Consider the following 16,178-nt stretch of genomic DNA (forward strand, 5'->3'; position numbering starts at 1 on the left):
CTATAGTTGATTGTATGTGACAAGCTGTTTGTAATGAGCCAAAATGCCCTTTACCTAGCTTCACCTGTGTTGCACACAGTGGGATAGAAATGTTTTATCACAGGATAAAAGCGATCGCTCAGGATTCTTTGTTAATTTGATCAACCGCTTCCCTGTAAGGGGACAAGTGGACCAAAAGTGTATCAACAAAATGTCTGTCAGGGGGAATGGGCAAAGTTTGGGTCTACTTATCCTCCATGAGAAAAGGTCACTAGGGGGACATGCGAGCCTTTCCTCTAAGAGGACCAGTGGTCCCAAAAGCTATGCTAACAAAAAGCTACATGTATGCTAACCTACAGCTTAACAGAACCAGCAAATTGCTAGATAGATTACCCTTCTGCAGCCCCTTGTGACAACTCAGCAGCTGAAAGTAGCAAACATATAATAATATAGTCTAACTTACAGTTTCTGTGGTTTATATTACAGAATCCAAATATCTGGCCAATAATGCAGTTTTCAAATTTCATAATTTCACATACATGTTTTACAAATAGCCATAGGATTAGCACTCCACATCAAGCTTCCAAGGCTACAAGATAACCAGCTGACAACAGTGGCAGATTTTCTTTAGAGAATTTCATGATGAAAATCCACTCAAATCACACTTTGAAAGCTATAAAACGTGTTCACTTCTTACCTCGATCGCTGTCGTAGAGATAGGCAAACTTGTCCCACTTGTAGTACTCAATAAGGCTGAGGAGGGGGCCCTTGATATCTGGTCGCATCTGGATAATGAACTGATGACTTCCATCCAGAGGGAAGCTGGGTGTTATGAAGGAGACATGTAGCGTCCCACAAAACGAGGTGATGGTGTTTACAGACTTCTTGTCATAGAATCCAAAAATGGCATACACTCCTCTAGAGAACTGTGAACAGACTGAAGAAAAAAAAATTGTGTTAGGACATTGTACTGAATGTTTACTTCATTGCTTTTAATCCTGATTGAATTAAATTGCAAACTTCCTTTTCACTATTTAGCAGAAAACATGTTGCTCTCTTTTATACCACGAATGATTGCCAGAGCAATGTCATATCTCATTTGAAACAAACTCTTCTGACATTTATTTGGGAAGCATACAGTACTCCCTGCTATAATTCATAGCAATGTATATAACCAAGACCTTTATTACCCTCAGTTAGTGCACATTAGGGCCAGAAACAACCATTAAGGGACATCTCTTTTAGTTTCTTTTTTGGCTGATTAATGGATAGCTTCCCATAAGTTCTGTCAGGGGAGTGCTTGTGTTCAACAGCAGCAGATCCAATCTGAGCGAGTCACTTTGTGAAACTTTTATGAAATGACCTATGGCTTTATTTGATATAGTGATAATGACTGTGATTGGTATTCTGTTTGACTTAAAGATTCTTTAAAACTCTATATCAACTTTTTAAATGTTCTCTGTTTTATGATATAGTAACACTGCCCCGAGAAAAATGTAACTATTCCACATATTCACAGGTGTATGATTATGGGGCATCCAAATATGCTTCAGTGCACTGCTTCACCACCTTTACCATTAAGAGCAGATGTATCTGTAGAATATTTAATATCCACAATATATTGTTAGATGCCATTAGATTTTAATGTTTGCCTTCGTTAACAACCATTTAATTATATACTGTGTGATTACTCTGTGTTTATATTAGATTACTTGTGTTACATCCTCATTCTGCTCACTCTCCAAAAGCACCGTATTCAATAATATAGGACATATGTTCTGGTCCACACAACACCAGGGATGTAACTGGCTTCTAGCATTCATTATGCAAAGATCAGAAGAGAGTACTGAAAACTCAATGGACTGTAAACATAAATGCTAAATGTCTATCTTATCCTTTAGTTGCTTTTGGCAGTGTCTTTTAAACATTTTACTGGAGTAGATAGATTGGCATGCTCCTTGTAAATGTGTATTGATCAACTGTAAGTTAATGAGGGTTATTGACTTTTGTCATGTTTCTTTCAGTGTAATTAATCTAGTGATTTGTTTTTCTGTCCAGTATCATTCTGAGGTACCTCACTGGCAAAGGGAACTGGAGTCTGTGTAACAGATACATGGTGTGAGTATCAGTTTGATCTGTTACTTCTGTAGGCTACTAGGTGTTTGTAAAGGTTAACTTCATTTCTGCTGTAATGCTTCATATATGTACACAGGGAGTATTCTTTAGCCACTTTTTCATATTGTTAAATATTACCAGCTTCATTAATGAAATCTCAGCTGAAATTAATTTAATTAAATTCTTTCTCTGGCAAATGACTTACTATTGTCCAGTCAGACTTTGTTCCTGCTGAACACGATCGAATCGAATAGAACACGACAAATTTAAACTAAAACAAATTCCGTAGGACTGCAACAGAGCTGTAAAATTGCAAAAGTTATTTTGGGTCCATTCCTAAAATATCTGGTTGAAATTTGGTCAAATTAAACACCTAACTATCAGTTGATGAAAAGTAAATTACTATTTTCAATGTGCATTTTGGAAAGGAAAGCCTCATTACCATGCTCCAAGCTCAAAAATCTCATATCTTCCATGATTTTATTATATGAAACAACAATTAGAATCCAATTTTAGCTATTTTAGCAAACTGATAAGACAGTTTCCATCCTAAATGAAGATAACACCTCTATTGTTACCATCTGCGTCACTACTTTTGTTTTCAGGTTACTGGAATATTTAAAACAATCACAATGACCAACATGGAAAACACACAAAAATAAGCTTTTTTTAAAAAACAAATAAGATTGACCATGACTCAAAACTTCAGAGACGTTTGCTCGCGTGCTTGAAGTGCTTGAAGTGCTTGAAGTTTGCTCGTGTATTTTGAAATGTGGCCAACACTAATGTCATGGTGCACTGACACAGGCTACATTTAATTTATACCTCATTAAACCACTGGAGGTCCATAGAAGCTAGATTTTCACGGTGGTGCCTTCCTGTTTTATTTTCCTGGAAAATATCATTTTAGTAGTTTTTCCTCAACTTTTGGTGAGTTGAAAAATTTAACAGTAGGTTAATTGCTCAATGATTTATACCAAATGAATTTTTTATGAGGCAATGAAAACATTACTTGTTTACTTCTCAAACCTTTTTTTTAAAGTTTGTTTAGAGTTCCTTGGAAAACATTCACCCCATAGTCAAATACACACACAGCCCTTTAAAAACTGGCTAGAATACCAGCGACTCGCTTTCATCCACTGCCATCATTCATGCGCTTCAAATATCTTTAACAATCCATTGACATAAGCAATTAAATGTTCATCACAGCCACCGGAGCCGAACTGTTAACAGCAGTCCAATCACCTCCATCAGTCTGTGACACCATTTCTAATCTTTTTAGCAGATGACACTGGCCAGTAATGTGGCCACAGAGAGATTAGACCTCACTAATCTAATTTCATTTTTTGTCTCCGTGCAAGCTAACAGAACCTAAAGTGTGTTGGCTGTTAACTGTCACAGTCTAACCTGAGAATGATAGTGTACAGGTCAATAGAGTAAATTTAAATGTGTCTCAGAAAAGAAGTTAGGTTACATGTTAAATAAGTCAAGGTAATTTAAAGGAACAAAGTCTGAAAATATGACACAGGTGGAGAGCTTTGAATTACATTTGAGATAAGGTAAATATAGTTGTAACATATAGATAATGTGCAACTGTGGTACTGTGGGTACATGGAGACGCTAGCCACTGTAGTTCACAGTAAGTATCTTCCATTAAATTCTTAAAACACTGCTTTTTGAAGTTGCTGCTGAATTGTTAATTTTAGGTCTTTGCTGTTAAATCTGAATTTTGTATTACTTATATTCTTTTCTTATTTTCTGTTTGAGATATTTTCTTAAATAAGATAAAATTCTGATCATATTCTAGACAATTACAGTTCACACAAAGAGAAAGCCATATATGTATGCATTTTTGTTTCACTTTGCAGCCTCCTTTTTTCTTTTGCTTTACACCCCCTTTCCTATTTCAGAATAGCTGATGAAATAGATTTGTAAGTATATGTCATATTTTGTTCCAAGGCATGATAATTGTAAGACTTAAAACCCACTCTATAACTCACCATGGCACCATATTTCTTAAAAATGTACCATATTCTAGGTCTCCTGGCACTTATAGAAGCTAAGAGAGTTGCAGCTCTTTTTTTCTGTCGCTGTGTCACATCTGTCCATTGTCATGTTTCTAGCCTTGCTATGCTGACACTCTTGCTGGTGAGCTTGCTGAGTTTGCCCAGGATTAAAACTCACTGAGCTCATGCTTAGAAACTGGATATCCCCATGACTGTGCTGCAGCTTATGCCAGAGAGAACAGTTTGACAACATGTTACTTTATTACCAAATATGGAAATTCACATCCAGAAGCAATGTGCTATCTATTTGTATGTGCAGGGACTGTTCAAAGGACTTTGCCGTCTGTGAAATGTGACAGAAAAAGAATGAAAAGTAAGGTTTTTAATGGGTGAGACTTCTACGTGCACTTCTTCAATAAGGAATTTAGAAATGTTTAATTAAGAAAGAAAAGCCAGCCACAAACAGTAACTCTTAGAAACACTGGGGATTTTGGAAAAGCCATTAAGCCTCTGTCACATCTGACTGCTTTTCAGTGAAACCAGCAAGTATTCACCCTCAGAAATCCCCCTCCAAACGCAGAAAAAAGGAGTGATTGGGTAAATCTCTTTTTCTAGTGTTTTCTAGTGTTCTTGAGGTCACCCTAATTAGGCACCATGAGCAAAATGTTGAAACAAATCTTATTATTGCTTACTGCTGTGTCTGTAAGTTATAGCATGGTGCCAGTTTTCCTTCTCTATCATTCTGTTTACGAAGATAACAAGGGGAAAAAATTCAGTTCTCACTAAATTTTGGAATGTTTCAGCAAGATAAACAGACTGTTGATTTGGGGACTTGTAATCCTAATATTGTTGTTACTGACAATAGTGTATAATATAAATAATATATCTCTCTATGTATGTGTCTGTGCTTGTGCGTGTTTATCTGGGTTGTTTGCATTTGGTTATGCATCCCACTTATTTATTCATTTAGTTTTAAGTCGTTCATCTATGAACCAGTAATGTCAAATAAAAAACTAAAATTTGATCAAGGTAACGTAAAACATAAGGCAGTCGTTATATTAATCTTTACATAAAAACAATAATTAAGCATGTTACTGTATGCTTCTGATATATCCACCTGCCTCTGAAATGTCCTAAATATTTATACAAAACAGAAAGAAAAGAGCAGAAGGGAACAATAACAAGAAAATTGCTTCCTTAAAGTGTTGAATAGAGGATCGCTGTACATGGGCACATTCTGTATTTGACTATTTGGACAGAAAATGACACATTTATCATCATAGAGATTACACAAATATACACTAAAACCCCTGAGATCTTAATATTTAGACTCTTCACCACATTTCAAACATGCTACACTTTGCCATGAAGATGATGGTTTTCTTAAATTTGAGCTTCACTGTATATCAAGACATGCCAATGCAACACTGTTGCATCTATGTGCATTTCACATTTTTCTACATTTTAATTTAATGATTAAATGTGAGTTTTATCAGAACACAGTTAGATAGATATTTTTTCCATCAAAATTTAGTTATTATTTCATATACAGTACATTATCTGCAGTAATTTGATGCTGATTAATTGACCAATTTGATATCCACAGCAGATGCAGCAGATGCACAGGCACATTAAGCAGAGAACAGCATGGGTTATTACTGTTTTGTTTTTATTTTTGTATTTTGTTTGATTTGTTTTGCCTGAAGTTGGGTTAATCTAATGGATAGAATATGCCATTTCTTGTAACAACTCCATTAGTTCACCCAGCAGTTGCTCCACATTATTTGTGCTACAGCTACATAAACACTCATCAGGCACTCTGTGGTCATCAGAAGGTTCTAATCCCCTCATTACAGGATGACGTTAAATGTGCTGCAAAAGTGACTCTGGCACAGTTTATCACCTTCCAAAGAGAAGGTGTACCCTTTGAAATATATTTAGCCGTCCCAATTAGCTGACCTCGTTTTCACCACTGTGGCACTGAAGGCATCTTCGCTGCTCAGCCACTGTTTACATGGCTGCTCCGTCACTGATCAAAGATTAAACTTGCATAAATTTGCAACTTCAGCTGACATCTAATATGCCCTGAAATTGTCCAAACAACATGGATGAATTCTGCAAATTCAGTTAATCTCATCAAAAAAATACTTAAGTCTATCAAAGTATGCCCATAATAAAAAATAATATGGTAAAGCTATTATTTGTTAATATTGTCACCATTTTAAATGTGATAAGTATCTAATCATATTTAAGCTTCAACATAGTTTCAACGTATTTTATTTTGAAAATATCAAATCCAGTAAACAGAAATCTTTGGCATATTGGTGCTTTTTATTAATATCTACATAAAGAAAATACACAATTTCCCATTCAGTAGAAAAAACTGACTAAAACAGGCATCCAAATTTGACAAACCATCTGGTAACAGAAGGCCAAAATTGGCAAAGTGCTTCAGCAAACTGATGAATCTGCACATGCATGCATTCGCACATGCCACGTCACTGTGGTGATAATCATCAGCAGTCCAGTCACATCTAACAGAACTCACTGTTATATATCTCAGCATTTCCAACACTTCTGTTCTCACCACATAAAAAAATGCCTCGAGACCTTAGGGCTTTTATGTAGAACTGATATGTCACCAGTTTGCACAGCATAAAGGCACCCCAAGGAAATTTGTCACTGATATAGTTGTTGCACAGGAAAATTTTGACCTTGGATGTCTACAAAACACTGGAGAAACCTGGTGGCTTGTCTCTGCCTTCCCAAAACAACCCAATGGTCATGCTACTGTTATGTGAAAATGATATTGGAAGATGGAAGGGATTTTTTGTATTATTTTTTTTAATAATGAAAAAAGGACAAGTTGAGAAAGGACTACAGTGAAGGACATACTTCATCAAGCTAGAATTCACGGCACTCGTGGGAAGAAAATATTTTTTTTTTATCAAATTTATAGAGTGTAGGGAGGCTTTTTATAACTTGTAATATGTTTTCCTCTCAGCAAATAAAAACTAAATTTAATTTTATTCCCTTTTTGCTATGTTGTTTTGATAACCTTTTTCAGGTTTGTTTTCTTTATTTATTATATTTTGACTGCTGTAAAGAAACAAAGGCAAGTTTTGCCAGTAAATGCAAATGAAATATTTAATAAACATAATATTCATTGACAAGTAATCAAAAAATGAGTTATATTTTCATATTTTTCAACATATTTCACTGGTTAATTCTTGTTCTATATGCTATATGCATTCACTTTCCTGTTGCGTATTAGATCACAACATTAACTCCACTCATTTTGTAAAGATGTCTGATAAGGTGGGGGTTTTTTAGAAATTTTTTTATATTTCTTTCTGTGATGCTGGTCATTAATATAAAATTCCATTGCATACTGGTTAGAAAATTAAAATTCATAAGCCATGTGCTTTAACTGATGATCAGTTTATGAAATATATAAGTATGTAGCAGAATCCAGCAGCTGGTTAGCTTAGCAAAGCATTGAAGAGCTGTGCAAAGCATAGAAAATATATTAGATGTAGATGGCAAGTAAAATGTTTTTTTAGACATCTGTGACAAAATTTAGTTTTTCACTTGTTTTATAACCTCAGTAAATGTTCTTGTTTGTGGGTTTATGGTGAGTTTCAAATTGTATTTTATAAAGCATTAATTCCACCTTGTAAATGGTGGTACCACTAAGCATTAAATAGAAGAAAAAGCATCCTGTGCATTAGGGGTTGTCTACCTTATGCATTGTCCCCAGATATTGAGTTAAATTCGGGTCTGATCTGATTTCAAGAAAACAACATGGGAACAATCAAAATGCCGAATTAGATTCAAAGGCTCCACTGTAGTAAGCAAACAGAACTTGCCTAAAAGCACCTTTAAATTCTATTTAAAAATGATTGGTTTATATAATGCATGCAACAATCTAAGTAACTATTGCTCAGAACAGCTGCCAAGAAACTAACAGGCTGCAGACTTTATGATAAGCTAAGCTTACAGTAAGAGATAAAGATGTGTGAATCAGTGTTTAACTGATCAACAAACCAAATAACTACCAAACTGCATAAGAACCATTCACTGTTACCAGAAAGAATGTGGTTTCCAACTACAATTAGCAGGGTTAAAATAAAAATGGCATTTTCATTTTCCTCTTCATTCTAGACAAGAGATGCTTTTAAGCACCTAAAAAAACATCTTTATTGGCTCTCCTGGGTGAACTCAATCCTTTTAGGCCCTTGCACAGTCCTCCTGTGTGTTCAACAGTGCTGTGGGTGATGTAAGGACAGCTATAAGCAGCTTTTTTAACTAAATTTATTGCTGTGTTCCTAAATGCTCTTGTAGTACTGGATTTTTTTAAAAAAGTATTTGCATCCTTATCACTGCGGCTCAGATATAGAAAATGGGAAAGAGGTTTCTAACTTAAGGCTCTGACACGGGAACAATTTTGAGATTGCATTTTTTCTCAATTAACACACACTTTAGTGCAGAACAGAATTCCTACTCTTTTGATTCCCAGACGTTTTCTTTAAGTTGAAGCCTGTGGTTGTGGTTGATGAGTCAAATAAATGACCTCATGTTTTTTTATTTTTTTCCTAGACACTTCTCCTCAGTGGCAAACAATATGAATTCATGGAAGTAAGTGAAGGAAGGATTAAGAACGTACAATATGACATACTTCCCCCTTTCTTATTGTGTTGCTTAATGCAGGCTAGATAAACTACTAAATTTCTCTTCCCTTTGCAGTTACTCTAGTTGAATTATTTCTTTTATTAAGGCTTTCATCATTTGATTGAAGTAAAATTTATGAATTTCAGTGCCAAATGCTGACAACAACTCTCAAAATGAAGACTTAATGAAGCCCAAGTGAGTTATTCCACTGTAACATTATTTTAACATTGATGTTTATAAATGGAGAGTCCTTTCTAAATCCATTATGCAAAATGTCTTACACAAAGCAACAATTTGACCAGCAGAGACTTTGCAAAGAAAGATGGATGCAGCTTCTACACCTGAAAGGTGAATCCAGTGAAGAAGTGCCTTGAAATGGCATTGTTTCAAAAGATCAGCATAAGCCTGGTCCTCTTGTTTCAAAAATATTTCTGACTGTATAGTTTCTTGAAGACGTTTCACCTCTTGTCCGAGAATCTTCTAAGCTTCTCGGATGAAAAATAAAGAAGTCCAGGTGCTTTCTTTCCAAGCTCCTTAAACTACAATGACCTGGATGACTGAGAACATACACAGATATTCTGACTGTATAGAAATCTAAGAGAACTCACTGTAGTCTCCTTCAATCACTGTGGATCCTGGTGAGTTAATGGTCTCAATTACTAATTTCAAGTTTTACTGAAAATATGATTTTGCACATTGCGGTCACCATTTGTTTCCCAAAGCCAGTAAAGCAGGGTATCCAATAAAATGTCCATCTTTTATATACAGTATGTGACAAAAATACAGAATTTGCCTATTTACCTTGTTGACGGTTCAAAACATATCAAAATATTACCCAGTTATGGCACAAGCCTTAAAGCACAAAAGTAATTCATATGATGATTTGCATCAGTCATGCTGATATTATGGTTTTCTGAATGAATGGATGACGTGCCACTTTACAATGTGGGACAGCATTAGCTCATTCCCTTTTGTAAGGGATGGTCTAGTGTATCCTTTGCTGAAAGAGGAAAGAAAGGAAGCACTGGCTTATTAATTTTTTGGGTAAATAGAGAATTTGAGATGGTCTTATTATGGCTATCATCCTGATACTTAGGTTACAAAATGTCTATTCATCTGCAACTTAAGAGTATAGACTGTAAAACGTGCAACACTTACAGAAAGCAAAATATTAATATGTACTGCGTGTGCTTTATGACTTGTCTGCAGCCCATAAAGGCGTGATCTGGTTTAATTCCCTCTGTAGACTGTTGCCAGGGTAACGTTTTTCAGCCATGTTCTCTCTCTACATAGCAGGAAACACAGTACACAGTTAAATGTAATGTTTAGGCTCTAAAATCTTTCTGAAAACCTCTGGGATAAGGGAATTAGAAATATGGGTAAGATCCCTGCAGTTATTATTTCAACAAATTTTTATGCATGCAGAAATTGTTCTTCCTGAATTTTACAGTTACATAAACTCATATTTCCTATATGACCAAACTTGTATGTGAAAAATCTCACTTTTTTTATTGCTAATGTGGATATACATGCAGTAAATCTCTGTAGGCGGTTGCCGTGGTGACAGCTCTCAGTCATGCTTTTGAGTGGCCGATAGGACTGGGAACTGTTTTTGTCTGCCTTTGAGCAGCTCTTCCGGCAGCTGGTCTCTAGTAGAACAGTACAGCTCAGTTCTTATCAACTTCTGACCCCCCTCCTCCCATCTCCCATCCTATTTCTCTCTGTCTCCTCTCTTTCTCCCTCCCTGCTTTTGTTCACTGACCTGTTTCCTGCAGGCTTTCTGCCGTGGATAGATGTAGTTTTCACGAGAACAGAGATTGCTGAATGCCCCTATACTAAATACCCAGTGTGTAATCTTAGTACAGAACCCGCAATGTCCTGAGCATGATGTACACTCTGACTTTTGTTGCTTTCTAAGCATCTTTGAATGAAGTACAGTTGTGGTCAGAAGTTTACATACACTCATCATACTCTTGAATGTGACGGTAATTTTTCGGCTTTTAATTCATTGTTTAAACTCCTCTTTTCCAGGGTGGAAGGACTGTATAGTGTACATCTTTAATGAGTAAAAAACAGGAATTGGGTGAACAAGTTTGAATTAATTTGGGATTTTCTCTAATCCACACAGGGTCAAAAAATCATACATATAGACTCTAAAGTTTTACAGTCTTTAAACTTTACAACACTAATGCTTATTAACTTCTTATCAGTGATCATAATTTACTACAACTGGTCTTTCTTTGCCAGCATTAAAGCAATTTGGTTGGCAGCACTCATTGGATTGGCCAATAGAACCTGTGAAAGGCCGAAGAACTTTCACAGATTGATTAACTGATTTGACTTGGGAGAGACTCCTTTCTAAACAACTGCAGATTTCAAGATTATCAAACAACTGTATGTAAGCACAAGTGATCTGGATGTGTTAACACCTTTCCCACCATCGGATGAGATGAAATTGGCTAGGATGTTCACCAACAACCCAGGAACCACCAAGGCTCAATAGTGCCATGAATTTAAACACCACTCTCACTATCCACCATGAAGTTTTACATCACTGAGACAGTGCTGGCCAAAAAAGTGCCGACCAAAAAAGAAGCCTTGACGTCTAACTCTACAAGCTCGACTGAAATTTGCAGATGTCCACGTGAACAGGAGGAAAGTTTTATGGTCAGACAAGACAAAACTCATTCTATTTGGCTTAATGACAAATGGTATGTTTCATGAAATAAAGGTGAGATTTTCAAATAATGCTCAAAATCCATATTTTGAGCATTATATTAGATATTATCCATCCATCCATCCATCCATCCATCTTCTTCCGCTTTATCCGGGGCCGGGTCGCGGGGGCAGCAGCCTGGGCAGAGAAGCTCAGACCTCCCTCTCCCCAGCCACCTCCTCTAGCTTATCCGGGGGAACACCAAGGCGATCCCAGGCCAGCCGAGAGATATAATCTCTTCAGCGTGTCCTGGGTCTGCCCCGGGGCCTCCTCCCGGTGGGACATGCCCGGAACACCTTACCTAGGAGGCGCCCAGGAGGCATCCTTGTCAGATAACCGAACTACCTCAGCTTGCTCCTTTCGATGTGGAGGAGCAGCGGCTCTACTCTCAACCCCTCCCGGATGGCTGAACTTCTCACCCTATCTCTAAGGGAGAGGCCAACCACCCTTCGGAGGAAGCTTATTTCCGCCGCTTGTATCCACGATCTTGTTCTTTCGGTCACTACTCACAGCTCGATGCCATAGGTGAGGGTAGGGTAAATTGACCGGTAAATTAAGAGCTTCGGTTTTACACTCAGCTCTCTCTTCACCACGACGGACCGGTGCAGCGTCCGCATCACTGCGGCCGCAGCACCAATCCGTCTGTCGATCTCCGGCTCCCTTCTCCCATCACTTGCAAACAAGACCCCGAGATACTTGAACTCCTCCACTTGGGGCAGGAACTCATCCCCGACCCGGAGTGGGCACTCCAGCCTTTTCTGGCTGAGAACCATGGCCTCAGATTTGGAGGTGCCGATCCTCATTCCCGCTACTTCACACTCGGCTGCGAACCGTTCCAGTGCGAGCTGGAGGCCATCACCCGATGAAGCCAACAGAACTACATCATCCGCGAAAAGCAGAGATGAGATTCTGAGGCCACCAAAGTGAAAGCCCTCCGCCACTTGGCTGTGCCTAGAAATCCTGTCCATAAAAATTATGAACAGAATCAGTGACAAAGGGCAGCCCTGGCGGAGCCCATCACCCACCGGGAACGAGTCTGACTTATTAGATAGATATTATCCTTCTAAAGCTTAAATTGAAACAAAGGAGAATGTAAAATAATAGCCAGTGAGTCAGCCTCCAAAGACTAGAATAAAGGAAATGTTTACAGACAGGTGAAGGGTACAGAAATGGTTTCAATATCTATAGCTAATTGTGAACAAGACTTCCTAGCATTAGCTAGCAATACAATTCTACTTCTTGTCCAAAATTAATTTCTAGTTCCTACAAGACAACATGGTATTGGGAAAAATGCAATAATCAAGGCTTCAGGCAGAATCCATGATTATCATGGCAAAGTTAAGAAGGCCATCTTTTATTTACAATCTATGTTCTAGACAACGAATGCGATTATTACAAATACATTTTGTGCTGGTCATATCTCTGTTTTAGTATTCCTGTTTTTATTTGTTAGTCACTTTTCTTGACTGATCAGTCTTCTCTCGTCTGATTCCCTCCTTTCTACTGGTTTACAAAGCTCTCGTTATTTATGTGTTTCCCTTGTTAATTTTCAGTCTGTCCTGTATCTGCCTGCTTGCAACATGTTCATCTTCTACGTGAATTGCCATTTTTTACTGTGCCATGTTATTCTTTTTAGTTTTTCTGCTATTTCTGATTACCCAGCCTTTTTGTTTGCCAGCATTAATTTTTCTAAGCCACATCATGTTCCCATTTTTTTGTGTTTGGAATTAAAGCTGACTTTTTGTTCACTTTACCCGCCTCACGAGTCTTGTATTTGACTGTTTTTTAGCAAACAAACATAACACTTTCAGAATCATCTTTTTGAAAACAGGAACCCCATTAAAAAGAGCAAAAATAATAAACAGAACAATCAAAGACCCCTGTGATGTCTGTATTTATGAATTTGACTCTCCTGCAATTTAACAGTGTTAAATTATGTGGAATAATTTATCACAGTATACATAATAGAAGACACCTATCTAATATATTATATTATCTATATATTATCTAATAAAACTAGAGTCTCCACTTTGCCTTTACATTATCTTGAATTCAGTTTCTTGGTCGCCCTGAAACTAACTGCATTACAACAGCTAGATACAATTCAGCAATCAATTACATGTGCAACCATTTACAGACACCTATTCTGCAAGACATATTCTTCAAAGAAATCCTACATAATGAATGTTTATCTTGCACAAAGATCAAAGAAAATTCCATAGCTCAACCTGCTCTCTCTAAAGACTAATTTGTACCTCATTCACATTAATCATGGAGCACTCTGATTAAAAAATCTTTAAACTGGCTACATTTAGATCTAAAGACAGAAAACTACTGTGTTGTATTACTGCACACGCACACCAGTCTATTTCATGAAGCACAATACAGAATTCTTTAGCTGTATTGATTTTGCAAAGGCAGTCATACATCAGACACACTGTTCGCATTTCATCTGCCTCCTATAATAAAACACACCGTATGTCCAGTGACCTTTAGTGGAAATACCAAAGCAGACTTTGGATCTGCTGTTTTATGTTCTAATGATCTTGGAACCTGCCAGAGCAAAATTAGTTATCTATAAAAACACAGCCTCATCCAGCATCTGAGGGAGCAGCTGCCATAGCAACCAGACACTCGGTGTTTGCTGTAGATATATAGGGATCAACTCAGAGAGGTCTGGCAGAGTAAAGAGCATTTAACACACATAATCCTGCAGTTACTGTTCATGTGGTAGCCTACAAGTACACTACTAAAGTTTTGGCACCTGCTTTCTTTTCTTCTTTTTTTTAATTTCTTTTTTTTTTTTTTGTAGAATCCTCTCATTTTTTTTCTTTTAATCTCTTTAATTAGAGGGATGTAAAGAGACATCTTTGCGAACAGTTGTGCTGAAAAGTCATCTCATAACTGTGTGTCATTTAGGGTTGTCATGTTTTTTTAATCTGTCAAGTGACACAGTTGATGCAGCTGACTTGAAGAGAGCGCCAGGTTATACAGACAGAGATACTGCATCAGCTTGAAATGATGAGACTTTCTGGCTAGTTTGCTTCTTGTTTTGACTTTTTCTAATCATTCACCAGCTGACGTGGAACGTTTTTCTGAGTGCTGACACCTATAGTTCAGAAGAAGGCTGCAGCCTGCCCTCAAGTGTCAGTATGAACAGTGTCAGGGTTGTGGTGACGTCACAGTTGTTGCGGGACACAACCAATGCGGTTTGTAAATGAGACTAAAGAGACCGGTTAGTGTAGTTGTAAAAGGATAATATTTCCTCTGTCTTTCTTTATACTGGTTTACAGCCAGTTAAGCAGTTCTGGGCTTCCATTGTCCTTTGTCATGTTTCATAAACATCAAATCTTTTTACTCCGATGTCTGTGTAACCTGACTAGCGTTAATGGAGCCTTCACAGATGTGCAAGCTGACGATGCCAAGTCTCCCAGTGTCATCACAGTGCCTTACTTTGGCCCCAGTCACATAGGCCTAGAGTTTGATTGGTGACTGCTTGGCAAACACAGGTCACTAGAAAAAAAAAGTGGTTGCTGCCAGTTGTTCTGAAATCAGTTGCTAAAACTACTAGAGACTGGTCACTCAGCCCCTTGCAACTACCGGTCACTTGGGAAAAATGTGTTTATTCCACTTGGCAAATGGTTGCTTGCTGTCGCTAAGTAAAATTGGTTATAAAGCAGTTATCATGCAGTTGCTTTCTTATGACCAGGTTGCTTCAATCACCCAAAGCTTGTATGTAAGATAATGACTTATCTTCAAACACTCACTAACTATTCCCTATGCTGAAACTTCAAAGAGTGCAACACAAACTGGGAAAAGACACTGTTCACTTTCAAGATAAAAGCTCTGTCTTTAGTGGTAAGGCAGTACTTTTATGTTGAAAGTGGTTAGTTAGCAAGTGTTTGCAGACAACTCTTTCACACCAACATAAGGCAACTGTGGCAATTTTCTAACAACCAAAGCAATCACAAGGAGGTTTTTGTTGCAGCACACCCTTTGAGACCTTCACCCGGCAACAGCCAGAAACCTCCAGCAACCACTTGTTCGGGTTATACACATATTCATCAACTACAACAACAACCTGATCATAGCCACCATTTAAAAGGAAATACAAATTGAAGTAGAGGATACAGTGGTTAATGTCAGGGACCTGGGCTTGAGCGACCCAGGGTCCCTGAGCAGTTATGGACTTTATTATATTTTGTAGAAATGTGTGTGCACTGTGCTGCTGTCTGTGTGTGCGTTCTACGCGTGTATGTTTAGGCAGGTGTGGGTGTGTGCATGTCTGTGGGTGGATGTGGTGGTGTCCTGTAGGCCGGGTGACAGGCACCTGTGTGGCCCGGCTAGGGGGCTGGCCACACCAGAAGACCATGCAACGCACCTGCTACTGATGAGGCTCGTCGGGGGAGCTATTTAAGAGGATAATGGCGCTCCCACCGAGGCTGGATGATTGAAGTCGACTCCAAGTTAGTGTGCCTAGTGACGTGCAGTAAGTGTGTGCCTGCTGGAGTTTGATGTCCTGACGGCTGCCTCTGTTGTTTTTCCCCCAGGAGGAGGAGAGTGGAGCACAGGTGGACAACAAGCACGGGGAGTGAGAAGACACGGGAGCAGAGAGCACGGAGCACAGAGTTTTGGGTGAAGACACAACACAGGAGTCGAGGGAGCTCACGGGGATTATTGTGTTGTCTCAT

The 16,178-nt window shown here is 38.0% G+C and overlaps 1 protein-coding gene across 5 annotated transcripts in view; it reads right to left on the reverse strand.

The window, feature by feature from the left end:
• The window catches only part of gria2b (glutamate receptor, ionotropic, AMPA 2b), a 50,171-nt gene that overhangs the window by 20,836 nt on the left and 13,157 nt on the right, over nt 1-16,178 (reverse strand). For all 5 annotated transcript variants that reach the window (XM_063493986.1, XM_063493976.1, XM_063494019.1 and 2 more), the window contains exon 3: nt 677-916. In XM_063493986.1, the coding sequence (XP_063350056.1) occupies nt 677-916 (240 nt within the window). The remainder of the gene's footprint in view (nt 1-676; nt 917-16,178) is intronic.

The sequence above is a fragment of the Pelmatolapia mariae genome, linkage group LG2 (assembly GCF_036321145.2).
Source record: "Pelmatolapia mariae isolate MD_Pm_ZW linkage group LG2, Pm_UMD_F_2, whole genome shotgun sequence".
Taxonomy (NCBI): Eukaryota; Metazoa; Chordata; class Actinopteri; order Cichliformes; family Cichlidae; genus Pelmatolapia; species Pelmatolapia mariae.